This window comes from Sarcophilus harrisii, chromosome 1 (assembly GCF_902635505.1).
Source record: "Sarcophilus harrisii chromosome 1, mSarHar1.11, whole genome shotgun sequence".
In the NCBI taxonomy this organism is placed as follows: domain Eukaryota; kingdom Metazoa; phylum Chordata; class Mammalia; order Dasyuromorphia; family Dasyuridae; genus Sarcophilus; species Sarcophilus harrisii.
Genome location: NC_045426.1, coordinates 219,478,915 through 219,506,197, shown reverse-complemented (window position 1 = coordinate 219,506,197; position 27,283 = coordinate 219,478,915). Strand labels below are relative to the sequence as shown.

General features: G+C 38.1%; 1 protein-coding gene across 2 annotated transcripts; it reads right to left on the bottom strand.

Moving 5' to 3' along the window:
- Nucleotides 1-425: 425 nt before the first annotated feature.
- Nucleotides 426-26,939, bottom strand: LOC100921928 (integrin alpha-D). Of its 2 annotated transcripts, XM_003761338.4 has the most exons (30): nucleotides 26,765-26,938; nucleotides 19,271-19,376; nucleotides 18,620-18,723; nucleotides 17,922-17,992; nucleotides 17,406-17,520; nucleotides 16,540-16,670; nucleotides 16,216-16,361; nucleotides 15,579-15,732; nucleotides 15,236-15,386; nucleotides 14,390-14,463; nucleotides 14,100-14,223; nucleotides 13,786-13,928; nucleotides 13,392-13,532; nucleotides 12,918-13,127; nucleotides 11,957-12,087; nucleotides 11,683-11,840; nucleotides 11,423-11,577; nucleotides 10,957-11,088; nucleotides 9,783-9,856; nucleotides 8,030-8,171; nucleotides 7,809-7,925; nucleotides 6,065-6,144; nucleotides 5,554-5,637; nucleotides 3,705-3,783; nucleotides 3,414-3,521; nucleotides 3,163-3,240; nucleotides 2,781-2,894; nucleotides 2,558-2,659; nucleotides 2,030-2,140; nucleotides 426-1,805 (listed from the first exon to the last, which is right to left on the bottom strand). In XM_003761338.4, exons 1-30 carry the CDS (start codon nucleotides 26,793-26,795, stop codon nucleotides 1,698-1,700), a joined length of 3,474 nt encoding a protein of 1,157 aa, XP_003761386.1. In that variant the 5' UTR covers nucleotides 26,796-26,938; the 3' UTR covers nucleotides 426-1,697. The 2 variants fall into 2 exon arrangements, with proteins under 2 accessions (XP_003761386.1, XP_023353086.1); XM_023497318.2 differs by lacking the exon at nucleotides 3,163-3,240 and having other exon boundaries at nucleotides 26,765-26,939.
- Nucleotides 26,940-27,283: the final 344 nt, after the last annotated feature.

The window sequence follows — 27,283 nt, the reverse complement described above, 5'->3', positions numbered from 1 at the left end:
CACAGTGCAGAAATTCCCTCCATGGAAATAGACTGTAATCTGTAACTTCAGAGAGTTGTCTAGGTTCAGTAAGAGGTTTTTGCTTGTCCAAAGGCACAGAGAAGTATGGGATTTTTAACTCCAGCTCTGACTGGGAACTAGAAATTATGAATTCAAGTCCATCTCTTCTAATGTTAGCTCTTCTCATTGCCTCTCACTAGAGACATATTATCCCCTCTCACTCCTCCTCCTTTCCCTCTTAAAGGCAGAATGTCATCTACTCTCCAAAACAAAAAGAGAAAAAACTTAATGGCTATTTTCTCTAGGAGGGAGGGAAAATTCTTTCATTTCCATGGGTAGCTAGATGGGAGGGCTGTATGGGTACCCCACACTGGTTCATAACTACACCAACCTCTCTGTACCTGATTCGTGGTTCATTTTCTTACTGATTCCCATGCTGAGGGATGAGGGATTGCTCTGATATTGCCTCATAAATTTATAGAAGTGCAATCTTATATAAATTAAATAGTTCTGAGCCCCCAGTTTATATACCAACTAAAGAGAATCTTTGACTCACCAGTTTTTGCTCATCTTTATCAATATCAATTTCTCTAATCTCATTGGTTTAAATAAACATTAATGTTACTGGCAATACATAACATTGTAACAAACAACACAAAGGCATATCTAAATATTTCAACAAGATATCATTTGTGAGAAAAATCCCAGCTAGTAACCTCTAACCTTCAATTTTAACTGTTGACTTCTTCATAATACATTTTACTTGAACTATAATCTCAGCTCCCTCAGTGTAACAGTCAAAATTTCTTAGGAATTTTCTTCAGGATATCTTCTCTACACAATAAAAATTAAATTCACTCATCTCAAAATTTCTCCTTGACAATTTAGTTTCTCAGGAAGGAAATTTTCTTAGACTTTTTTTTTTAAGTCTCACAAAATCTTACTCTGGTCATGAAAATGAACTTCTTCCAGAATGAGTTAAGCTTTAACTCCCAACCATTCTATTCTCTCTTGAATGAATGAATAAAGCATTTATTAAACATTTACTATGTTCAAAGCTCTGTTATAAACATTGGGGATACGAATAGAAAAGTAAGACAACCCCTGCTGTTAAAGAGCCCACATTCTAAATGGAGAAGATAAACTATATGGATGATTTTAGCTACAAATCAGATGGGAAGATCCCATGGTCATTAGAGTGCAGTGGCAAAGCAGACTTTTTAAACTCTACCTCACACATTTCCAATCTCAATGATATAATAGCAGTATAGTTTATGTGAAAGAGGCTAATTAATAGATTAGAATTTCTTATGTATTTCCTAGTTATACAGAGAAATCATTTTATTGATACAAGCAAAATTGCACACTCCTACTATAAAATATTTGGCACATGAAAAGAAAACACAACGGAAAGCATATATTTCACATTCTCATTTAATATGGCAAATAGTAGTGTGGTATGAGCAAACATGGAAGCTGGCAGCTATTTGCATACAGGGAGTTTCACACATGTGTTTCCTCCTTTGTAAAAATTGATACACATATAAGTTGCAAATTTTTCATTACTAATTAGGGAAATCGATATCATATGACAGGAAAACTAAATTATTCTTCATGTTTGACATCCTTTCTGAGTTTATCCAAATGAGAGTATAATTGTATACATAGCACTCCTGAGTGATTGGCAGAAGAAACAGTTACTTTAGTGTAGGCAAATCATCTGTGAAGGAGTCCTCATTGCTGAACTGGATACTCTGGATGTTTTTCTCTATCATTTCTTTGTAGTGACGTTTGAAGAAGCCAAGCTGGGGGAGGGAGAGAGACATATAGAGAAATAGAATAATCAGGACATCATGGAAAAAAGGAAAAAATGGGTAACTGCAGAAATGTTGGGAAATGGAGAAAAGATGGTGACAACAAAAAAGTAAAGGTGAAGAAAATAGAAGTTGGAAAGAAAGGATAGATGAAAGGTGGAAATAGGGATCCTTGTCAGAAAAGATATATAACATGGGGTACAGTGGAGTCTTACCTTGAAGAGCCCAACTGTTATGAGCACCAGCAGGAGAAGTCCCCCCACTGTACTGCCAGCAATAAGAAGGATGGGAATGTGAATTTCATATTGCTCCAGGACTGTTTCTGTCTAAATTCATGGAAGAACCCATCAAAAGAGGTCAGATATCTTGCTGATAAAACTCATCAGTACCACAAACACTGAGCCTCTTGCTTCTAACTTTTCCTTTCCCACCACCCCTAATAATTACCCCAAGCAGGGAAAATTCTCTAGGCTCCATCTATCCTACTATCATTTGATAGATTAGACATTTACATGTGTCACTATAGCACCATTCAATCTTTTTTTGTTTTTTGCTGAGCCAATTGGGTTAAGTTACTTGTCCAGGGTCACACAGCCAGGAAGTATTAAGTGTCTGAGACCAAATTTGAACTCAAGTCCTCCTGAATTCAGGGCTGGTGCTCTATCCACTGCACCACCTAGCTGCCCCAGCACCATTTAATTTTCTATCAAGAGCAGAGTCACCATTGCCTGACCTACACATACCTGGGATTTCAAAAAGGCCTCCTGTCCTTGAAGTTGGTAATATACTGATTCATTAAAAATGATTTCAGCAGAGCTTCTGACTATCAGCTTCTTCTGCAGTGTCTGCCAAAGAGAGGTTGGAATTACTGATTTTGGGGCAGTTACAAAGCATAGGAAATGTGCCTGCTAAGGTGGGAAGAACAACTAGCTTTAAATAAAATTTTCACATCTAATCCCTACTTACTTGGCTGACCCAGCCAAAGCTGAGATTGCCTTTGAGAGTGAAGTCAAGTTCTTCTTGGACACCAAAAGAAGAGATATCACATCTAATTTTGAGGCAAACTGCAATGGAACAGTCCTGGAAAAGAGGAAGTAAGCAAGGTTGGGGGTGATCAGCTTGAGGATAGATAACAAGAAATAAAGAAAACACAAATTGTCTGATTTGAGGTGTGGTGAGTGTTTGCAGGCCAATATCATATTACTATGTACTGTCATAGTGACATGACTCCAACTCTGAAATTAAGAAATCCAATTGTTACTTTACCTTGCCTTATCTCCCCTCCTCCCACCTCAACTTCCACAATGGGCAGCTGGTCCTAGGGGCATTTACTAGAAATAATCCTCACCAGAACAGGGCTTGTCTGAATCTGGGTCTGGAAGTCAAAATACCTGGGGGGATTCCTTTCTGAGACACACGAAATCTTCTGCAGGGAGAGAACAAGATGAGCAAGGAAGAAGGGGGAAAGCAGAGGGAGGGAGGGAGGGAGAAGAAAGGAGAGAAGGAGAGGAAGAATATAATGGACACTTGGTTGGTTTGAGGGCAAAATATTACTCTGAGAATAGGAGGTAAGAACCCCTTCAGTCAATGTTAGGGCACCTGGGGGGAGTTGACTGTGGTCACATTCCATACAATCATTTTATTTAGTTCCACAGGAACCCAAAAATTAATGCTGCTTGGCAGATTCTGCTTACTCAGGTTGTTCACCTGCCAAAAGAAGAAATAAAATTCTATATGTAGTAGATTTTCATTCCTTCATTCCAAATCCTTCTTCCACCTCAGTCCTGCCCAGAGCCACTTGGCTACTCTTTCCCCATTTTCCCCCAATGTCTCCTGAGTCTTTATTACTCTCCTTCCAGAACCCAGAATTTGTATTCCCCATCCTCTCACTTGGTATTTGTGCTTGACCTCCTGGCTTTTCTTCTCCTCAGAAGTAGAGAAATTTAAGTACTTAGTAGATTCTTCCTTGCTGGAGAGAGAGGAACTACTGGTGAAAAGCAGGTCTTGAGGAAACCCTCAGTTGTTCCCCTGATTTAGCATGGATTAACACACAGTCCTAGAGGGTCTAAATTGCTGGTTGTACAGGAAGAAACATGCAAAACGTCTTCATGACAATATGGAGCAGGAGTCCCATTACAAATAAGAATGGACATTTATACATCATACTCAGGTTTGCAAAGCATTTGCTACATTGTCTCTTCCGGGTCCCCCCACTGATTCTGTGAAATAGATACTAAAGGAATCATTATCCCCATTTTACAAAAGAGGAAATTTAGGCTAACATAGATTAAATAATTTACCCATAGCTGGTAATTTATCCAAGGAAGGATTCTAATACAAAATTTCCTGACAGATTTGAAGTTCAGCATTTTATCATCCATTATACCATTCTGACTCTCATAGGAATAGGTACTTATAGGCTGTGAATATTTAAGGACTGTAGGTAGGTCTGAGTGCTTAATGAGAGTTTTGAACAAGCATGAAATATGGGCATAGATTGTTAGTTGTGCAAACTGAAGAGGGACACCATTGTTGTGTAAAATAATCCTTTTACTGGTATTTTCATAGAAATAATGTAGATGTGAATCAGCATTCAATATAAAGCCTAAAATCTTAGAATAGCAGGGCTGGAAGAGATCTTGGAGATCATTTAATCCAACCTTCTCATTATGTGGCTGACGAATTTGAATTTTAGAGTGTGGAGGAACTTGCCAGTGTTCTCAGATAGATGATTAACCTAGATCAGTCTTACAGACAAGCTCAAAAAGTGTTTTTGTGGTTGTTGAGTTGTGTACAATTCTTATTGATCTTATTTGGAGTTTTCTTGGTAAAGGTTGGAGTGGTTTGTCATTTTCCTCTCCAGTTCATTTTACAGATGAGGAAATTGAGGCAAATAGGGTTAAATGACTTGCTCAGAATCATACAGCTAGTAAGTAAATCTGAAACTAGATCTGAACTCAGTCTTGCTGACTCCAAGCCCATTTTTTTTAATCCAATGTATCACTTTGGTATCCCACTTAGCTGTATGGACTGCAAAAATCCTGCAATTTTGTTTTCAGCTAATACAGACTTCTTTACCCTGCATTCTACCCTATCCAAGTTGTGCCCATCTCTCCTCTTCTCACTCATGGAGAACCCCATTATCCCTTAAAGTCCAAACCAGATAGAGTCCCTCAAAAAACACCCAAATTACAGAAAAATAAACAGATGAGAAATCTTTTTAGTTTCCTGCCTTCCTGAAATAGACAGATTGGCAGTACCAGCCTATGCCCCTTGACAATATTGACTTATCTCTGGTCTAGTATCTTAGTTTTAAAAATAGTTTTCCTTTCAACTCTTTCTGGGTTTTCAGCTCCTTTCAAAGTCTTTTTGGCACTTCATTTCCCTCTGGAAGATTAATCTCAGAACCAGTTAGTCACAGCTGTTTGGTATAATCTATCCCAGTTATGAGGCTTTGACTTTTTTTTTTTAATGACCTTCCTGATAATACTAACACCTCCTTCTACTTGCTCCTTAGTTTCATTCCTCTGTGTTGCTTCAGACCACATCCTACTTGGGGGTGTGAATGTTTCACATCTGATAGTTCAGAAAAGTCCTGATCACAAAGTGTAAATCTACTTTGAGATTTAGACTACAAGTACAAAAGAGCAGTGGTTTCATGCCAAAAGAAGGCTTATGAGTATGAAGTATGAGTCAATGCTAAGGCACGTGTGTTGCCAGCAGCCAAGAAAACTGATACCTGCTGATCACCAAGTAGATAGCATACTTCACCGGTACTTCCAGTTGGAATGTGGTTTTGTTGGATTTAGGTGTGTTATTTTCGCTGGAGTAAAAGAGAAAGCAGGTCATTCCAACAAATGAATATTCCCCTTTGCAAATATCCCCTTATTCCTTCAGTTCCAAATTGTTTTGTATCAACTTATCTTTATATATATATTTATATGTATATATCACTTATCTTTATATATATCACTTATATTTTTATATATATGTATATGTATATATATATATATCACTTATCTTTATATATATGTAGTTTCTCACCCCAATAAATATAAATTCCTTGAAGGAAAGGACTATTAATTTTTTTTTGTATTGCTAGCACTTAGCATAGTGCCTGGTACCTAATATGTGCCTAATAAATGCTTCTTAAATTGAATGGAAACATCTGGGGAAGGACTTCAGAGGTGGAGTGGTATGGAGGTAAAGGTGAACTGGGAGGGAGGAAATTACATACATCTTGGACTTACCTGCTCACTTTAGTTTTCATGAGCATCTTATCTCCAAGAGTGGCAGTGGGAGAGATATCAAATGTTGCTACAAAAGTGACCTAATGGAGGAAGGAACAGGAAATCACAAAAAATATAAATTCTTCATATCCTTTGTTTCTTTTGAATCCCCCATAGACACCTAGCAAACTAAGCACCTAATAAGTGCTTATTTCAGATTTATTCAACTGAAATGCAATAATAATTAAATCTGTGGGTGTGTTCCCATTGATCTCTCCCCTACAGTTTCCTGAATAAGGCGAATTGTCCTAGACTGAGTTCTCATTTACTGGCTGGCTTTTGTTTAATGGAACATTCCAGTGAGTGTTACTGACTTGATGCTATTGTTAATAAGGTTCCATATCTTAAGCTGGCCTTTGGGCTTGGCTTTTAAAATGAGATGAGGACCCAGCAGAAGGAGAATCAAAAAGATTAGAGAAAAGAAAGATCCTACTAAGAGAAAAGACATTGGAATCTTCAGAGAGGTCCTCTGAAGGAGTTGTTAGAAAGGAAAGAATACATAAATAGACACATTAGGCTGCACATGGAACTGCAGAGGAACTAATATTTTTACTTGGTCTTTACAGGAAATGTTGTGCTTTTAAGATCTGGCACTAGACAATAACTTGAAAAGAAACAAAATAGAGATGTTAAATATCAGCTTTGAAGAGAGGTCCACAAAACTAAAACATGAGGATTGGCAAAGCAGGGCATTTGTTCTGAAGAACAATTCAGCCTAGTCTGCCCTTGATCCTGTGAGTCAGGTGGGTTATAAATCCAGAGAGCAAATCGGGTACCTATCAGAGGAAAGTGTTGCTAGAAGTTCAAGAGTGTCCATGATTATAAAGGAGGCTTCAGATATAAGTTCATGTTATACTTTTTTTCCCCCCTGAGGCAATTGAGGCTAAGTGACTTGCCCAGGGTCACACAGCTAGCAAGTGTTAAGTATCTGAGATCAGATTTGGACTCAGGTTTTCCTGACTTCAGGGCTCGTGTTCTATCTACTGTGCCACCTAGCTGCCCCATTACATTTTGTGTGTGTGTGTGTGTGTGTTTGGGATTAAATAAAACCTATCTTGCATTTGATATCCTGAGCCCAAATCCCAGTATTCCTGGGTGAGGTCAAAGTGAATTAGAGAGATCATTGTTATTGAGAGGGGGAACCAAGGTAAACATTGTTTTTGGGACTAGGGACCAAACTTGTGTTATAATTACAACATAAAGCTTTATGTAATGAAAACATTTCCCAATCCCAGTTGATAGCTCGTTGATTTCATGTAACATCCTATAAAACATAATTCCCTTGTAAAACAATATGTATTGTTCCCTGGAGGTCACTATAAAGCTTTATGTGATTACATAGTTTTATGTGATGAGCCTGTTGTAAAATCACATTTACATTTAAAAGAAACTAGAGGGATAAGAATTATTTTGTGATATGAAGAATTGCCCTTAATTTACCTAATTTTGTAAGTGTGGATTTTCTGATATTAAATAAACATTAATTATTAAATTGGATTATTAATTAATTAATTTTAATCTGGTTTATCTATAAGAGTAGGGTTCTATATAAGAAAAAAGAAACAAAGATGAGAATAAAGCGGAGGATAATGAACTAAGAGGAAGATAAAATAAGGAAGGAGAAAAGAGGAACAAAAAGAGAAAGAAACACAGACAAAGAGCATGAGAAAGACAGAGAAATAGAGAATCGGTAGGAGGTATTAACCTTAGCTCCTTCTTGGAAGATGGGGTGATTGATGCTGCAGCCAGTACTCTTCAGGGCCTTGTTCTCAGGCATTGCTGCCTCACATGCAATACGTCCAGATTGCTGAGGGTGCCAATTCTGGTGTAAGAGACAAAAAAGTAAAAGATAATACAGTGAGACAAGGAAACTTGGGGGAGGAGAAAGGCATTAGGAAGAAACTATCATACTAATGTGATATTTACATGAGTTATTGACACTTTTCGATAGGACAGTCCTGGGGGATATAAGAAGGTAACCATGGTCCTGTAAGAATCTTCCCCTTGATTTGTCACTGTCACTGTCACATTCAATTCCAGGTTACTCCCAACCACCAGGATCTGTAAACTATAGGGAGAAAGAGTTAGGATTAGGGGTCATGGTTAAGTTTGGGGGCTGATTTCTGAAGAAGAACATGGAAATAAGGGGGCAGGACCTATGAGAATATATATGTGTGTATATATATATAATCTCCTTGTTGTTCCTCATATATGGCATTCTATCTCTCTATTAAATGCTTCTTGTTTTAACTTGATTTGACAAAAGAAATTTAGAATTTGTAGGAAGAACCAGAGGCTGGCTGGTAGTTATTGGTATTTTGGTTCCTTGAGAGTGATTTCAGAACTTTAATGTCTGATTTCTGCATTTAAGACAGGACCCCCAGATAGGTACTCAAGAAAAAAGAGTCTTAAGACAGTCTTCTTTCTCATGACTTTTCAAGAAATAACAATATAAATGCCCCAAAGAAGCAAAACTGTCTGAAATCTGTAATGTTCAGACTAGCCTTGATCTTAATGCAGGAGACATGAGAGCCATCATGAGGCTAGTAAAAGGAAGAATGTCTATCTTTCAGTCCTTTTTAGCCCTTATATACCGTATTGTAATTATACCATTACAGCATACTGAATATGTGTGAACTAGAGAACCATTATCACCATACTAAGTATATGTAAACTAGAGAACCATTGTCTCATCAGTTCCACTGAGTTAACACCTTGTTGTAAGTATCCTTATTTCAAGTATAACACAGGTGGTCATGCCCTATTTGACTTCTCAGGAAAGGTGAGAACACCAAAGGGAGGTGGGGAGCCAAACCAGACATTGTCAGCAGGTTCCTTCTGGGCTGAAGGATCTTATACCTCACCCAGAGTTCCTCCACTATCTGTGGCCCTCTACAGAAATCCTTAAAAGAAAATTAAGACTATTAAAAATAATGAGTTTGGAAAAAGTATCCTGGTAAAATAAAAAAATAAACAAAAAATCAGATGACAAAATGTCAGAATAAAGATATACTGAAATGATTTCAATAATTGCATCAAAAACACAATGAGAAATCCCTCAAGATAAAATGTCAGGGCACCACAAACTCTGATTCCCTGGATCCTGCAACATTTGGCAGAGGCAAATTTAAGAGAATACATAAGATATATCCAAGGTATATGCAGTTCTTTCTTCAGCCTTGATTCTCCCTTCCGACAGTCATCTCAGTATGGTGAGAACCAATTTAGAAACTCTAATCTAGAAGTTTGCACAGAAGTGCTTTATAGAAACTGATTCAATGCATCCTCTTCAAGGTTCCTGGCAACAGTAACTGCCTTCTTCATTGAGGAACACAATAAAAACGATAATAGACATATTGAAGTAATTAAAAGAAAAAGTTAAATCAGGAAAAATATAACAAAAAGGGGGAAACTGGGTGCACTAATGGTGTGAACCTTGAGACAAGATGTGACAAAATAATATCAATAATAAGGGTTAACATTTATCTTATTTTAAAAGTTGCAAAACAGAGTTTAGAGATTAGTGACAAAAATAGGAAATGAACAAGAATTGGTCATTGGCAAAAGCAGAATAAATTAAAAGATAACAGTAGCAGGCACAGTTGAAATAGAAAAGGTTAGAAAATAATGGAGATTACAGTGGAAGGATTGGAGGACAGATAAAAAATATTTCACTTACCCAGAGAAATTAAATGTAATGTCAAGGTCATCCTCACAGAAGTTATCTGTTCCACAGTTCTTCTCAAAGGGGAACTGCAAAGAAAATGCCTTCCTAATCTCTTTATATTCAACATTTGAACCTTGATCTCCAATTTTTTCACTAACCACTCCAGAGCCTAGAAATTCTGGCTATGTCAATGAACAAATATGTATTGAATACCTATTATATGGTCTATACTGAGGGAAATTTAAAGGAAAATTAGGACAAGCTGAACAGTAATTAGGAATTCTGATGCCTGGGAAAAATTCAGGAGGAGGTTTTAACTTTGGGAAGAACATACATGGTGGTGAAAGGTGGCAGGAAATGGAATTAGAAAAAAAGAACCCATAGTGCAGTAGGGTTAGTTGAGTGACTCAGCAGAATAGTGTATTTGTATGTGTGTTGACTGAAAAAAGTCTCCAAAGTGGGCATATTGAGGAGTTCCACCAAGCCACCTCTTGTGATCCCTTCCTACAGAACTGGAATTGGGAAGAGGAGAAGGAGGATGGGAGGTGGGAAATGTGGCAATAGAATGGCAGCAGGGCAGGACTTTCATGGCATTTCATTGTAGAAGATCTTCAGAAGACTATGAAGTACTGAGCCAGCTAGCCATGAAAGAAAAACTAGGATAGCAGAATATGAAGAAACATCTACTGCAGGATGTTAGCAGACTGGTACAATGCCCCATTAGTTTATCCTTAGTCATAATTTCAAAGACAAAATCTTTTCCCTAAATATAATTGGAAGAAAAGACTGACAGAGGTTTAAACAACTAGAGAAGTAATTTAAATAATTTGGTACGCACTTATGTGCAACAGTATATTAGAGAAGGGAGAAATCAATATAGGCTACAATTGAGGAAATAGTCTTGATCTGAGCTAGAGCTTGAAGAATTGGTAGGATTTAGACAGCCAGAGAGGTTAGGAAGAGCATACCAGGAAAGAAGCATAAAATGGCACATAAAGGACAAGATTGAGAGATCAGCCTATTGTAGAGGATAACAGGAATAAAGTTGCATGTGTAGGATGGAGAACAGATTATGGAAGACCTTAAATAACAGGCAGAGAAACTTTGGGTTGATTTAGTAGGTAGGCAAAAATGAACCATTGTAGATGCTTGAGAGGAAGAATAGCATATATTATTAAAGACTCACATGGGAGGTAAAGAGGTCCTGGGAACCCACTTCTAGAACAGGTCTGAGGTTCTCAGATGAAGAGATATGTTGTCCCACCAGAGAGAAGTTGAGGCGAAGACTGATGGGGTTCACTGAGTCCTCCACACAATACTGATAAAGAATGAATATCAATGAAATGAGGTACATTGGCCCTCTGTCTATTGATCTTTCCTTTGACCTCATTCTCTTTTCAGATTGAGTCATGGTCTCCATTTTATTTTTTCTTATGTACATCGGACCATCACCTCTGATTTTCTAAGTTTTTAACCTTTTTTGGGTGACAAGTATTCTGCTCTTTTATCCCCTAAATCTTTTACCCCTCCATCTTTTACCACTTTCACCTACCCTCCAACCAGAGCACAAGTGTTTTGCTCCTCAAATGTGCTTTCTTCAGTCAACAGTTCCCTTTCCTTCCAAAAATCCAGACATTCTAGTCTACACTTACTGGTAACAACAATTTCACATTCTCACAGTAATTCCCCAGACCCAGAGTTTTAATTCTATTTAATGTCCAGTTCTTTGTTTCAGCAAATATGGCACGAGGACTCAGCCGCCCAGCATCCAGAGCAAGGTCATAAGCCACAGAGCTAGAGACATCACCTGGAAGTGAAATCAAGAAATAGAAATGACCCAGCCTGAAACTCTTCAGTCTAGATAAGGATTCAGGTAAATGGAGATTGCTAGGTCTGTTGGTAAAAGACTCACCCAGATGATCTGGAGTACTTTTAGAAATAGTAAAGCAGATTATAGCAGTTCCTGCTTCTCTGTTGATGGCCTTTTGTCCCCAACACTCAAATACAGATCTTGCTAACTCTGGAGGTGTGAATGTTATTGATACTTCAAGTCTCAGTATTGGACATGTCCTGTGGGATATAAGACAGGGAAACAGAATACAAGAGTTCTGGCAGCAGAGTAAAGTGTTCAGAAGCAGTGTTTTGGTGATTAGGAATTAGAAGGGAAGGTGTGGGGCTTTTCTCACCTGAGCAGCAACACATGTTCCTGGGCTCCCACTGCCACATCCACAAGTCCATCCTGAGTGAGGTCTTGTCCCCCACTCAGTGACTGTCCAAAATACTGAAGTGTGGGGGAAAGGTGGGAGCCACTAATTCTCTGGGAGTAAAATTGAAATAGGATCAGAGTTCATGGGACCTTCAGTGGCTCTCTATAATGTAGTTTCAACTTACTTTTCCAGACTCATTTCATATTCTTTTTCTTTTTCCCATTCTTCATTACAACTAAATTGGACTATTAGCAATTCCCTTAACTTGATATGTTATTTCTGCTTCTGCTCATATACATAGACTCTTTCCCATGTCTTCATTACTGCCTCTCAGAATTCTTTTCCCTTCCATTCTTAGCCCAGGTACAACCTTCTCCTGGGAGCCTTCTCTAATTCCTACAGCTGAAAGTGGCCTAGTTATCAAAAATGTCCAGATCATATAATACACATATCTGTGTTCATGCAATATTCCTACTCTTAGAATGTAAACTCCTTAAGGGAACAAACTATGCCATTTTTAATGTAATCCCAGCACCTAGCACAGTTCCTTCACTATAACAGGGAATTAATAATTGTTTACTTAACTGAATTATATTACATTCATACCAAAAAAGAATTTACTTTTTCCCAGTAGAATGTAAGTTCTTTAAAGGCCAGACCTATTCAATTTTTTTTTTCAGAATTGTTACCTTATTACTTAAGATAGTCCACAACATCTAGATCATAGCATATTTCACTAAGCACACATAATAGATACATAAGACATGTTTGTTGAATCAGATTGAATTAATGATGCCTCTAATCAAATGTCCCAGAGTTTTGGCCCATTTTGCTGGTTATTTTGATCAGTGACTTGGATGAAGGCATAAATGAAGGTTACTAGCTAGTCTCAGAAGGCCCTCCCAACTTGGATGATATATATCTGGGAATAATGCCTTACCTGGCTATAGGAAGGCTTGAAACCAGATTCAGACACACCATGAAACAGATAGATGGCTCCTTGGTTTTCTTCCTCCCCAGGTGCACCCACTACTACATCTGTTATTTTGTCCCCATTTGTATCCCCTGCTATTGCCAGTGCTGCTCCAAAACGTCCAAAAGGATACCCCTGCTGCCCATGGAGAACAACTTCACAGTTCCATTTGTCCCTCTGGAAAAGAAACAATGTGAGAGGCTCTGATAAGCGGGTAAGTCCTTTTTTCCCCCTGAGGCAATTGGGGTTAAGTGACTTGCCCAGGGTCACACAGCTAGGAAGTATTCAGTGTCTAAAGGCTGATTTGAATCCAGGTCCTCCTGACTTCAGGGCTGGTGCTCTATCCACTGTACCACTAGCTGTATCTAATCAGGTAATTCTTGAAACCATGTACTTTACATACTCAAGAACTAAATTCTATCCCCCTAGGAACTGCCTTACCTGCTGAGAAAAGGGACAAATGTACACCTGGCCTCCTCGGTTTTGTTCATAATAATAGGGGGCTCCAATGAGGATCAGGTCGGTGTTGTTATCACTGTTCACATCAATGGAACACAGGGTTGCTCCAAAATAGGATCCTACCTGAAATGACAAATTCTGAGGTCATATTGCCCTTTTTCTTCCAAAGAAAAGAGCCACTATGATCGTTCTATATGTCTAGATTCAAAAGCCTTTTCCCTTAGAACTTCAAAGTCCACTTAATTCTCAGAAAACACACATATACACATAATCACACCCATACTTCATCTTTGGCTCTCCTTGTCTCTAATGCCTCTGTCTCTCTGTTTCCTCCCTTTGGTTCCTTCCTCACAGCTCCAGGCTCTTTGATTTTTACCTGTGTCCCTTTGACTTCAGTCTCCTGCTCCCAGGTGCCACCAACATTGGTGAAGACTACAACCTTTCCTGTGTGCTGGTATCTAGGGGCCCCCAGGACAAGTTTCTGAACTCCATTCCAAATGGCTACCATAGCAGAATAACCTGAAGAGATAAAGCCTCTGTGGATCTCCATAGTTGGATGCCTTTTGTCTTCTGTTCTCCTGATGGGGTTGGGAGGAGGACATCCAGAAAAGCAGTTCTTTTCCCAAATACATCTTCCTTCCCTATGCTCCCCATTCTCTCTCTCTCTTTTCCTTCACAGTTTTTCCTTACCCAGATAAGCATCATGCATGTCTTCTTTGGATGTCTTGATAAAGACAGGATCTTGATTTGGGGAGTATAAGAAGACACCTCCAGACCAGTCAAAACTCCCCACAGCTCCTAGGACTGGTCCCATCTGAGAGCAGAAAAATTGTTATATCTAGAGGTATTGAAATAATGGAAATATTCCATCCCTCAAAGAAGCACTTTCATAGCCATGTATATACGTGCTCTTACCTGATTGTAATCCTCCCTTCCCCATCTCCACCACATAACCCTTATTTAGTAGGGGACTCACTTACAGATGTAAGGGCAGCACTGAAGCCTGCCTGAGACATCTCATGTTGGAAGGAGATACTGCTTCTAGATTCAGTTCCTGTGAGAATATAACACACACATACACTATGTGTGTGTGGGTGTGTGTGTGTGTATATATACACACACACACACACAGAAAAAGAGAGAGAGAGAGAGAGAGAGAGAGAGAGAGAGAGAGAGAGAGAGAGAGAGAAAGAGAGACTGGAAACATTAAAAAAAAAACTGTGAAGACTGAAAATGAGTGGGGAGACCAAGCTGATAGCTGGTATTTCATTCTCAGAACAAAAGTTGTGAATGCTATTTCCAACTTAGCAGAGGAGCTCAGGCTATGACAAGAAATGTGTCAAGGTTAGCGGATTGACACTGGAGCAATCAATCAACAAACATGTATTAGGTACCAATTAAATTTCAGAAACTGTACTAGGTTTGGGGGTTACAAAGACAGAAATAAAACTCTGCCATCAAGTAACTTATACAAAATTAACAGAAGACAGTGATTGGTGGAGAGCCACTGGTGCGTGGAAAGCTCAGAAAAGTTTTCTTGTGCATTATGGTATCTGAACTGAAATTTGAAGGAAACTAGGGAAGCAGAAATGAGGAGGGAGTATATTCCAGGGATGGTAAAAGTATAGAACTGTAATTGTATTGTCATGTGAGGAACATCAAGAAGGCTACTTTGGCTGGACCACAGAATACAGGAAAGGGAATGTGATGTGTAATATACCTGGAAAAGTAAGTTTGAGGGAGGTGGGAAAGTTTTAAGTGTCAAACAGGAAAACAGAATTTGGAGTCAGGATTGGGATCACCAGTTAGCTAGGATTACAACCTACCCTCAATAGAAAAGATCTTCTCTTGAAGCTGTTCCTGTATGTTCTTAAGAGTACCGAAGTTATTCACCCAGAACACATGCTCTTTTGCAGGTTTTGATCCAATTATGCTCAGTTCCTCCCGGGCTTTGTCATATTCAAAAGCATCTCCCACCTGTTATCAGCAAACAGTAGCAGAGTCTGATGAGGATGGCCCCTCTTAGGAAGGATTGCTGTCTTTCATGAAGATGCAAGGATAGCAATTTCTGGGACCAAAGGTAAGGGGAAGATGTACCTCTCTCTAAAAGGGGAATGAGTATCCTGCTTTGGGGAAAGGCAGTTAAGTGGGGAAAAACAAGGCGCATACCCCAATTGCATATCGGATAATTCCTGCCTGGTCTGCTAGGGGGATGACATCTTCATATTGTAGCTCATCTTTGAATTTCTCTCCGTCCGTGATTACAATGAGGATCTTAGTGGCATTCTTCCGAGCTCCATTCCAGCTTTGAAACAATTCAGTTCTATGCAAGGAAAAGAAAGGGACAAACCCTCTTGGAGATTTTTTTTCCTACCAAAAAAAGCATGACTTTTGTTGGGAAGAAAGTCACAGAGTAACAGTTGATTCTGGGGAGGGGCACCAGAATTATTGGTTCAAGGGGGCAGGAAAGGTAGTGAGAAAATGACTATTATTACTTTCTTATTGCCCAAGGTCTGTGTTTAAAGCTGAATCCTAGTTATTGGGATTAGTTGTGGTTCAGCTCCTCCTGAATAATAGAAAAGTAAAATACATGAAGGTAGTGATTAGGAAGACTTGGGAGAACATAGCAGATAAAGTTGCCTCAGTTGTTACCTTTACTATTTCCCAACCCTATTCTTTCTTACAGGGAAGGTGATGAGACTGATAAAACAATATTGACTTTGAGTTTAGGAAGGGATTGAAGCAGTCAGTGGGCCACTGAAATTCAAGTGATTCAAGTGAAAAGACTATGGAAGGAGAGACTTACACTACTTTTCTGATGGCAGTGGCAGTGTAGGTCAAACCCTTCAGCTGCAAAATTGGATCCACAAGCTTTCCCCAGTCGGTGCTCTTTTGGAAGTCAGCAAAAGTAAAATGTGTTTTAAGTAGGTTTGAATACTGCATCAATGAGAACTGGAAAAATCAAGAGAATGCTATTGGAAAAGTAGTCTCCACTGCTCTCCAATCCAAGCTCAGAAAGCGATTCATCCACTCTCCATCCAACCATTCCCATAGTAAAATGAAATTTAGCTGCCATGCCACCTGTAATCCACAGGTAGTAGAAACTAGACTTTTTCCTCCCAATCCTTACCTGTGTGTTGGTTTCTTTGAACTGGTCAATTACAGCTCTGACAAAACTCTTCATTTGCTGAAACTCATCGGAATTAATGCTGGCAGAGCCATCAATCAAAAAGACAATGTCATTTTCTTGCTTTGGACACTCTGTGAAGATGAAAAGAGAGAGACATAAAAGTCATGAACTGATCAGTGAAGTCTCCTGATAGAAATTTTCTTTCCAAATAGAATCATAATGGTCTTTGAGGTGAAAAAGACCTTAGAGGTAATTTAGACCTATGTCCTACACCCTGCAGGAAATCTCCTCCTTCTCTTTATATATAACTAGTTCTTGAACTCTTCAAATCATAGGTAGCTCCCTAGAATAAGGAATTTTCAACAATGGCCAAACAGGACTTTATCCTTGAGAATAGATACTTCTACTCAAGTGGAAAGATTCCCATTCCTTTCCCTCATCTCTGCTTCCTCATACTATATTAGAACTCCCCCATCATGACATCAGAATCTTAGATTCTCTTCCACTTCAGTAAAGAGTATGAACTTGGGCTTTAACACAGGACTTTATGAGCCTCTGTCAGGATTTTCAGAGGAGGGTTTGATGAATCCTAGGGTAGTCAGACTTGAATCCTTGTGACCTAGGTCTCTCTGCTAACATATATCTATCACATATTTGAATACAGAATACATAAATGGGTTTGTCTATTATATATACAGTGACCCTAGATCTCTAATTTTCCATAATGGTCCCCATTTCAAGAAAAAGTGGTTATAACTAGTTACTAGAGACAGAATATCTTTGGGTAGGAGACATGTTCCACTTTTTGGTTTGGGAAAAATGTAATCATCATGCATAGAAATATGGTCATCTTTTCTGTGACTTACCCTGTAGGGCTTCTGGAATTGTCTTACATTGTTGTACCTTTGAATCCAGCACAAAACAAAAACCCTTCATGTATATATTCTTCCCACAGGTTTGGTGTACTGTAGGTCCACAGACCTGGGGAGAAGATGGATTTGAGGGAAGGTACTGATCTTTGGTACCAAGGACTTCCACCCAAACTCTAGCAAGAACCCTTTTCCAGGCCTCCTTAATTTTAGTGCTTTCCCTCTGAGATCCTCTCTATATGTGGTTGAACATAGTTGGTGTTGTCTCCCTCATTAAACTGTGAACACCTTAAAAGGAAGGACTTTTTCCTCCTCCCCTTAGTATTCCTAGGGGGAATACTTAGCACAGTACTCGGTTTGTAGTAGGCACTTAATTAATAAATGCTTGTTGATTTGATTCTTTTTCCCATTTGCCAACTTCTCCCACATGCAGATATTGTATCCTTTGGTCCCTCACTTCTCCCTAGAGGCTCCTATAGAGCCCTAGTTGCCTTGTGACTTAGATGAACTTACCAGTAGTTGTGAAGAGTTTGTACCAGTAGCCAGAGAGAGTCCAAGGGACATGTTCACTGCCTCCTGGGGGACTGGGGAAACACAGACATGCATGACTCAGATAGACATAGTCACACATATAATCAGGGTATAAGGGTCTTTAAGAGGATGAAACACTTCATTTTAAGGAGGAAAGTAGGGGACTTGAGAACAATAGGGTTAACATCTCATCCATGAGTGAGGGCAGCATAAGAAGTATCCAGCCCTGGGCATTAGGATTCACGAATTAGGCCACTTTGTGGGGAATTAGATTTCTTTTTAGAATCAATTTGAGTAGCTTGTCCCTGGCCCCTTTAATTTTTATTATTTTTTGGTCTTTCCTGAGCTCTAAACCTAATCCATACCGAGTGTCTGATGTTCCAAGTCCCTGACCCAACTTAGCTTGTTGGGTATTGCCCCAAGTAATCAATCAACTAATAAGCATCTCTTAAGTATCCACTTAAGTATACAACATCTGGAGAGGAGAATATCCTCATTGCTTCAAAAATAAGAGAGATTCACCCAAACACTCGGTAACTCCCCAAAGTCAGCAAAAAGCCATCACTTAGATATCTGGAAGAGAAAACTGAAAATGGGTTATTGATAGGGCAGGGAGCTAACAAACATCAGATGGCAATGGGAAGAGGTGAGAATTAAAAACAAGGGTGATAGGTACTTACTCTGTAAAGGGATGGGTAGACAACTTCTAGTGTCATATTTACACTCATAGAGTCTCCCGGTTTGTTTGGCAGAAACCCTTACCAAAGGAGCTCCCACCATGAGCCTGGGGGCATAGAGGGAAAATTGGCATGTAAAAAGAGATTGGAAGGAAAAAGATAAAATATCATTAAAAAACAAATGTTGAAAATATTAGTACTCATGCAGTAAGATAAGTATTAGAGTTCATGACTTTTTCTTAGGGAGAGTCTGTATAAGAACTGAGCTGAAACAAAAAAAAAAAAAAAAAGGAAGTAGGTTGGTATAATTGTTCCTTTTTTCCCATGCATGATTCTTCTAGCTTCTGGGAGAGCTGCCAGTAGGGGCAAAGCTTGACTTTCAGGCCCAACTTGTGACATTTCCCCCCATCTCTACTTACCCTTCTAATTAACCCTTCAGAATACCACATAGGGGTATCCTGAAATGATGGTGCTGAGTATTTGAGAATATTTTTACATTCTCAACACAGGATAGTCATGAGGTATCCCTGGTAGAAGGAGCAAAATGGTGCTCCTGTGTTGTTATCCCACTCTCAGCTCTGCTCATGGGGACTTGAGCTAAGAAAACCAGGAAAGGAAAAAGCTTCCACAAGTATATTATCCAGCAATACTTACCGAGAGCCTTTAAACTGGACTACACTCTGCCCAAAACTAGCTACATTCTTCTGGAAGATAATGGGATGTTTGATGTCCAGGTTGAATCCATGACAAGAGGCTAGGACTGGGAATAAACACACACACATACACACATGTGTATGTATACATAACTGTGTGTATATACACATAAATGTGTGTACACACATATAATTATAGGATTATATATTTAGAACTGGAAAGGATCTTAAAGCCCATCTAGTCCAGCTCTCATTTGACAGATAAGGATACTGAGGCCCAAAAGTAAGTTACTAGCCTAAAGTCACACTAAGAGTTAGAATCAGAAGTGGGATTTGAATTATAGGTCTTATGATTCCAATAGGCAGCTAGTTGGTACAGTGGATAGAGTGCTGGGTCAAGAGTCAGAAAGACTCATCTTCCTGAGTTCAAATATAGCCTCAAATACTTATTAGCTCTGTGACCCTAAACAAGCCATGTAACCCTGTTTGACTCAACTTTCTTATGTAATAAAATGAGCTGGAGAAAGAAATGGTAAATCAATCTGTTATCTTTTAAGAAAACTCCAAATGGGGTTACAAAGAATTGAATACAAATGAAAATAACTAAAGATCAACAACTTATGACTCCAAAACCACTATTCATTCTATTATAGGTACCATCACTTCTTGATCCAGTAATTCTCCCTTAAAACCTTTTATTTCATCTCAGAATAGAATTTCCTATTTTGATGCCAGGACCTCATTTTTCTACAGACTTTGTATTCAGCACTGTGGGCCCATCTATGTGCCCTGGATCCCTATTTATTTAATTTTTCTAAGAGTAAGAACTCAATCTTGCTTCTTCCCTTCAATCTTCTCTTGAAACAACAACAACAACTCTGGGAACAAAGGGGAGACAAAGGGAAGGTTACAGAGAGTAGCCAAAGTCATGTAATCACAGAATTTTAGAATTGGGCAGGACCTCATACACCAAACAATTCATTGAATATCTAAAATAAGATCATCCTCTACTCCTTCACTGTCAAACTGACCATCTGATCTTTGTTTGAAGATTTCTAATGAGAAATTTAATTTTTGCGCAACTCTTAACTGTTGGGAACATTTTTTCTATTTTTCTTTTTTTAATAATTATTTTGTTTTTCCCCAATTACATGTAAAACAACCTTTTTGATAATGTAAAACAATTTTAAAGATTAAAAAAAAACTTTTCCCTCTCTTTCCCCTCCTTTTTCTCCCCTCTAATTGAGAAGACAAGCAACATATTTCCATGTTAGTCAAGCTGTAAAACAACACACACACACACACACACACACACACACACACACATCCTACCCAAGACTAATAAAGTAAAAAAAATGTATTTCAATTTGCATTCAGACTCCATCAGTTCTCTCTCTGGAGGTGAATAGCATTTTAAATCATTGTATTGCTGATAATGACTAAGTCATTCAGTTGATCATCATATAATATTGTTGTTACTGTGTATACTGTTCTGTTGATTCTACTTATTTCACTTTGCATCAGTTTTTTCAAGTTTTTGTGAGAGCATTCTGCTTATCATTTCTTATATAACACAGTAGTATTCCATCACAATTATATACTACAACTTGTTTAGCTGTTCCCCAATTGATGGGTATTCCTTTCCATTTCCAATTCTTTGTCACCACAGAAAGAGCTGCTATAAATATTTTTTCTTTTAAAAAAAATTGCTTCAGGATAAAGTCCTAGTAGTGGTATTGCTGAGTTAGAGGGCATGCATGGTTTTAAAGCCATTTGGCCATAGTCCCAGATTGTTCTACATAGTGATCGAATTCGTTCATAACTCTATCAACAGTACATTAGGATCTCAGTCTTCCCAAATCTCCTCCAACACTTGTGATTTTCTTAATCTAATATGTGTGAGGTGGTACCTCAGAGTTATTTTAATTTGCACTTCTCTATTCAATAGTGTAGATCATGTTTTATATAATTATAGATAACTCTGATTACTTCATCTGAGAACTACTTGTTCATATCCTTTGACCATTTATCAACTGGGGAATAGCTCTAATTTTTATAATTTGACTCAATTCTCTATACATTCAAGAAATGAGGATTTCATTGAAGAAATTTGCTGTAATTTCCCCCCCCATCCTATTTTCCCTGCTGTTTATCCTATTTTCTCTTTCTCCTTTCACCTTCTCCTTCTTCAAAAGTTTTGCTTCTGTCTGCTGCTTACAATAATTTACTCTTCTTTCTAATAGCTAGCTCTTTGATTTCTCTTATTCCTTTCCACTCCTATTTTTCTGTAGAGTAAGATAGATTCCTATATTCAACTGATTGTATGTTATTTCCTCTTTGAGCCAGTTCCAATAAGAGTAAGGTTCAAGTGTTTCCCTTCACTTCCCTCCTTTACCTCTCCACTATAAAAACTCTTTTGGATCTTTTTTATGTGAGATAATTTACCCCATTCTACCTCTCCCTTTCCCTTTTCCTCAATGCCTTTCTTTCTCACTTGTTAACTTAAATATTTTAGGTATCATTCAACCATTTTCAACTTATACCCATATCTTTTGTTTATGTTAGATGCTGGTAACTGCCCAAATAAGGAGAAAGTTCTTAGGAGTTACAAGTATCATCTTCCCATGAAAGAATAAACCTAATTGAATCCCTTGTGATTTCTTTTTCCTGTTAACTTTTTATGTTTCTCTTGAGTCTTGTATTTGAAAGTCAAACTTTCTATTCAGCTCTGGTCTTTTCATCAGGAATGATTGAAAGTCCTCTATTTCATTAAATATCTATTTTTCTCTCTGAAGTATTATATTCAATTTTGCTCAGTAGATGATTTTTTTAGTTGTAGTTCTAGTTCCTTTCTCCTCTGGAATATCCCAAACTAAGTCCTCCAAATCTTTTATGTAGAAGAAGCTGAATCTTGTATTATTCTGTGACCCCATGATATTAGAATTATCTAGTTGCTTGCAATACTCTCCTTGACTTGGGAGCTCTGGAATTTGGTTATTATATTCCTGGGAGTTTTCATTTTAGGATCTCTTTCAGAAGGTGATTGATGGATTTTTTCAGTTTCTATTTATCCTCTTGCTCTAGGATATTAGGGTAGTTTTCCTTGATAATTTCTTGATGAATAATATCTAGGCTCTCTTTTTGTTTATGCCTTTTAGATAGTCCAATACTTTAAAAATCATCTCTCTTTGATTTATTTTCCAAGTCACTTGTTTTTCCAGTGAAAGTTTTCACTTTTTCTTCTATGTTTTTTCTTTTGATGTTTTATTTATTTAGTTATTTTTGGTGGTCTCATGGTCATTAAACACTACTGAACCAATATTAATTTTTAAGAAATTGTTTTCTCCCATTAGCTTTTGTACCTCCTTTTTCATTTGGAAAATTATACTTTTTAAGGAGTTCTCTTCAATAGACTTTTGTCATGACAGGAAAAACAGCCCACAGTGGAGACTAAAGGCATTTGGGAGAAAGATACTTGAAACAATGGTATAATAAACTTTACTCTGGTGTGCATCTCAACTATTTACATCTCTGTCTAAGTAACTAAGATCTGGGGCTTAATCATTTACATTTCAGTAGATCTTATTTGGCTATAGGAACTTCAAAGAGTGTACTTTGTATCAAATCTATAAGCATTTGAGGTATGTATATTTGTCTCTCTGATCAATCAACTTTGGAGAGTTCTAACCGAATTCTTTTGCCTTCCCCTTGTATATTTTCACATCCTTAATGCACTCACTACAGGAGCTGGACTCCAACATAGAACTGTGACCAGCATCACCTGTTCCCCTTTGGTCACAAGTTCTGGTGTGTTAGTGCTTGTCCTTGCCCTGGGACTGTGGACTGATCCACAAAAGGGCAATGCAATAAAGTCATGCACTCAATGCCAGCAAAAGGATCCTTATAAATCCTTTCTGAAGAGTTGTCTAACTCCCTTACTATCTGTGAACTGAGAGGCTGGAAGCTGCCATGGCCAATTTAGTTGCCCCCAACATCTGTTGCTATCTTGTTGGGACTTTGCTTGCAAAGGCTTGCCTTCCACTCTCACCCCAGGGCAACAGATCTTTTTTTTGCCAATCTTCTAAATTTTCTTGGGCAGGAAAATTATTTCATTCCATTTGTTTGTGAGTTCTACTGCTCCAGAATTCATTTTGAAGGATTATTTAGAGTTGTTTGGAAGAGAAATTGGGAGAGTCAAGGAAAATCCTGCTTTTTCTTCACCATCTTGGTTCCTGGGAAATATTTTTTGACATTGAGACTCAATTTGTCTTTTTGTATTTTCCTAGGAAGCATTTAATAAAAGCTTTTCCCCTCGCTGAGGCAATTGAGGTTAAGTGACTTGTCCAGGGTCACACAGCTAGGAAATGTTAAGTGTCTGAGACCAAATTTGAACTCAGGTCCTGCTGACTTCAGGGCTGGTGCTCTATCCACTGTGCCATCTAGCTGCCCCTAATAAATGCTTTTTTTATTCTTTCATTCATTCACTCAATGCTTCTAATTCTGCCCTCCCTCTGGTACCAAACCAAACAAGGCTAATTATCCCTTTTCTACATTCCAGTCTTTAAACTACTTGGAGACAACTATTATTCCCCTCTGTATCTTCTCATCTCCAGGTAAGTTCCCTCACCCAGTCTTCATATGACATGAATTCAGTGCTTTTAACTGTCTTCTCTTTTCTTCTCTGGATGCTCATTTTTGTTTTTCTTGAATGGTGGCACCAAAATCTGAACATGATGCTTTAGATTAAGTCTGATCAGGGCAGAGTATGGAAGGATAATCATTTCCTTATTCCTGGAAGCTCTGCCTCCCTTAAAACAATCTGTGATCAAATTAATTCTTTTGGTCAGCATTCCAGTGCAGCCATTCAATGCTAAGTGCCCCTCAGTGACCAAACTATATTGGGAATTTCAAACAAAATAGAAAATATAATCCTTGATCCTTTGTCAACCAGAAAAAAAAGTTAGATCAACTCAGTGATCAGTAAATAAACTGAGACATTTATTCAAGGTTGAGGAATTGTGAGTCAGGAAAGCAATCTTCCTTATTCAGACAGAGATGCCGAAGAAGGGGAGAAGGAGGTTCTTATAGTGCATAGTTGTGGGGAAAGCAGAAGGGCATATAGTACACAGAACAACTAAACTGTAGGAAGGGAGTATTGAAGGTTTTGAGGGATTATAAGAAATGTCTTTGAAATTATCTCTGCCCAGGAACAAAGACAGTTAGAAACTGCTGTTTAGAGCAGGGTAGGGGGCCCAGTTTCTCTCACAGATTGACACCTTCAATGCATTATAATGTAATAGGAGAAATAAGATATGCATTTATAAAAACATATGTGCAATATATATGCACATGGATATATATATATATATACATGCATGTACACAATAACACACATATGTATGTATATTGTGGCTGAGCTGTTTTTTAGTCATATCAGAGAGTTCATAACCTCATTTGAAGTTTTCTTGACAAAAATTCTGGAGTTGTTTGCTATTGTCTTCCCAACTCATTTTTACAGATAAGACAAACGGGACTTTTTAAATGACTTGCCAGGATCACCCAGCTAGTATCTGAGACCAGATTTGAACTCAAGACGATGAGTCTTCCTGACTCCAGACCTGTTACTCTATCCACTGCACCACCTAGCAGATATATATATGTGTGTCTTTGTACATATGTATATGAATATATTATTCACATATGCATATATATGTATACACATATACATATATATGCAACTATGACTAAAACTTTCTTAGAAATTATTCTTCCTTAGGATTTTCCAAATAAACAAAATACAAAATAAAAAGAAACCCTAATGTATCACATGTGTCACAAAATACTTATTCCCTAGATATTTAAAAACCCAAATATTCATTTATATATTCAAATTCAAAATTATAGAATGCTCCAATTCATTTATTTTTCCATATCTCCAAAGTCATTGACGTAGGCATTTGAGGAGGCATCTCCTTCTACCAATATAGCTTTTAACTTTAGAGTTTTGACTGGAGCTTTGAAAACTAAGGTCAAGTTACAAGTCAAATCCAAAGTATTGATTCTGATTGTAGCTTCAGAAACTGGAGCAGAAGAATCATTGTCTCTTGGGGTGGAAGACTTTAGAGTTCATCTAGTCCTGGCTCAATTTCATTTTGCATATATTGATATATATTTGAATATATACTTGTCTTCCCCCTGACCTCCATCAAAAAGTAAAACCCTTTTTCCTTAGTGTAAGAAAGTTGAATTTAATAACAAGAACCATAAGGAATATGGGGAGGACAGGGACAAGGTTTAAGCAGAAAAATGGGAAACTGGGAATGGAACATCTGAAGCTTAGAAAGAACTGAGGCATTAATGTAATATCCAAGAGCTGGTGGTCAATACTCTGGTGGCCCACCATTACTGTGACCAGGCTCTCTGTCTTCCAACTCCTATGAGTTTGTGCTTTCGTCCTTGCTAGAACAAATCCTTGTCTTACCTTTCACCCCTACACTGTCAGGGCAGTTCAGGTCTTAATGGTTAGTAACTTTTGGTGAGTAGAGAACAGTGACCATTTTTTTTTTTTTGGAGGGAGTGGATATTAAGTGACTTGCCCAGAGTCTTACAGCTAGGAGATATTAAGAGTCTGAGACTAGATTTGAACTCAGGTCCTCCTGACTTCAGGACTGGTGCTTTATCCATTTCACCACCTAGTTGCCCCCTTTTCTCTTTTCACTTTCTTTTCTTCTAACATATGTTAACCATCTCCTAGGAGTAATGCACTATCCATGGCTATATACCATGATATTAAAAATATATATAGTTTTTGCTATAATAGAATTTATAGTCTAGTTGGGAGAGATCCAGATAAATATAATGTGAATTGGAATATGAGTCCATTATATTCCAAATTTGCATTTATGATTTACAAAAGTATTTTCCTCACAACAACACTAGTACAGAGGTAGGGCAAGCATTCTTATTCCCATTTTACATATAAGGAAATTAGAGTTCAGAGCGCTTAAATATCTTGCTTGGAATCACATAGTTGCAAAGATTAGTGAGAATCAATCATCTCCTGAGCCCAGTCTAGTTCTCTTTTCTCTTTAACACACTAGTATTCCTTAAGACAAATAGAAAATATGCTATAAGAGCTGATGAGGGAGAAGTTACTTATAAATAGAGGGATCAGGAGAAACTTTATAGAAAAGGTGGCATTTGAGCTAAATTAATGGAGCTCACTATTTTGTCCCATATCTGGTATGGCTGTAGTTTGTACCCTTTAGTCTTCATCACATCAGTTTTCTTATTCATTTTGCCATCCCTATGCTACTTCTCTACCTCATCTCCATCCCAAAATCCTACTCTGGTCTTCTTTAATCTTTCTTTCCAACTGTTCTTTTTTCCTTCTCAGACCTCCAATGTATAGACTGCTAGAGAGGTATTCTTTTGCTCTTTCTACCCAATCACCTCACCTCCCTTCCCAACTCTAAGGGAAAGGGTCTCCACTCACCTGTGATCAGGAATACAGCACCAGCTGCCATACCGGAGTGGTTTTTGAGCTGCCTCCTAAGAATCAAATAGTGCAGGGTAAGATGAGATAGGGGAAGGAGAGGGACAGAAGCAGACTGCTGATAAGGATTTTATGGGGTTAGCTCAATAAGTTGCCCAGCACTGAAAATGGGGGTGGAGAATTTCTGTTAGTCATAGAACAGAAGAAGCAGGCAAAAGGAGCACAGTTTGCAACCAATCAAGTGCCCTCTCGTACAACACTCTTGGCTCCTTTCCAGAACCCCAGCACCTCGTTTTTCTTTCATTCTTTCTACCAGGACCCACCTTTTAATCAGAGTTCAGGTGAGGTTGTGAGCAAAGCTTGTTTAAAGGAGGAAAGAGAGAGAAAGACACAACTTTTTTTTTTTTAAATAAAGATGAGAGGTTTGACATGATTTTAATTCCATTAAAAATATGGCTCATGTTTTGTTCATATAAAAATATATGAACATATGGCTCTTTGATGTTTTTTAATTTCTCT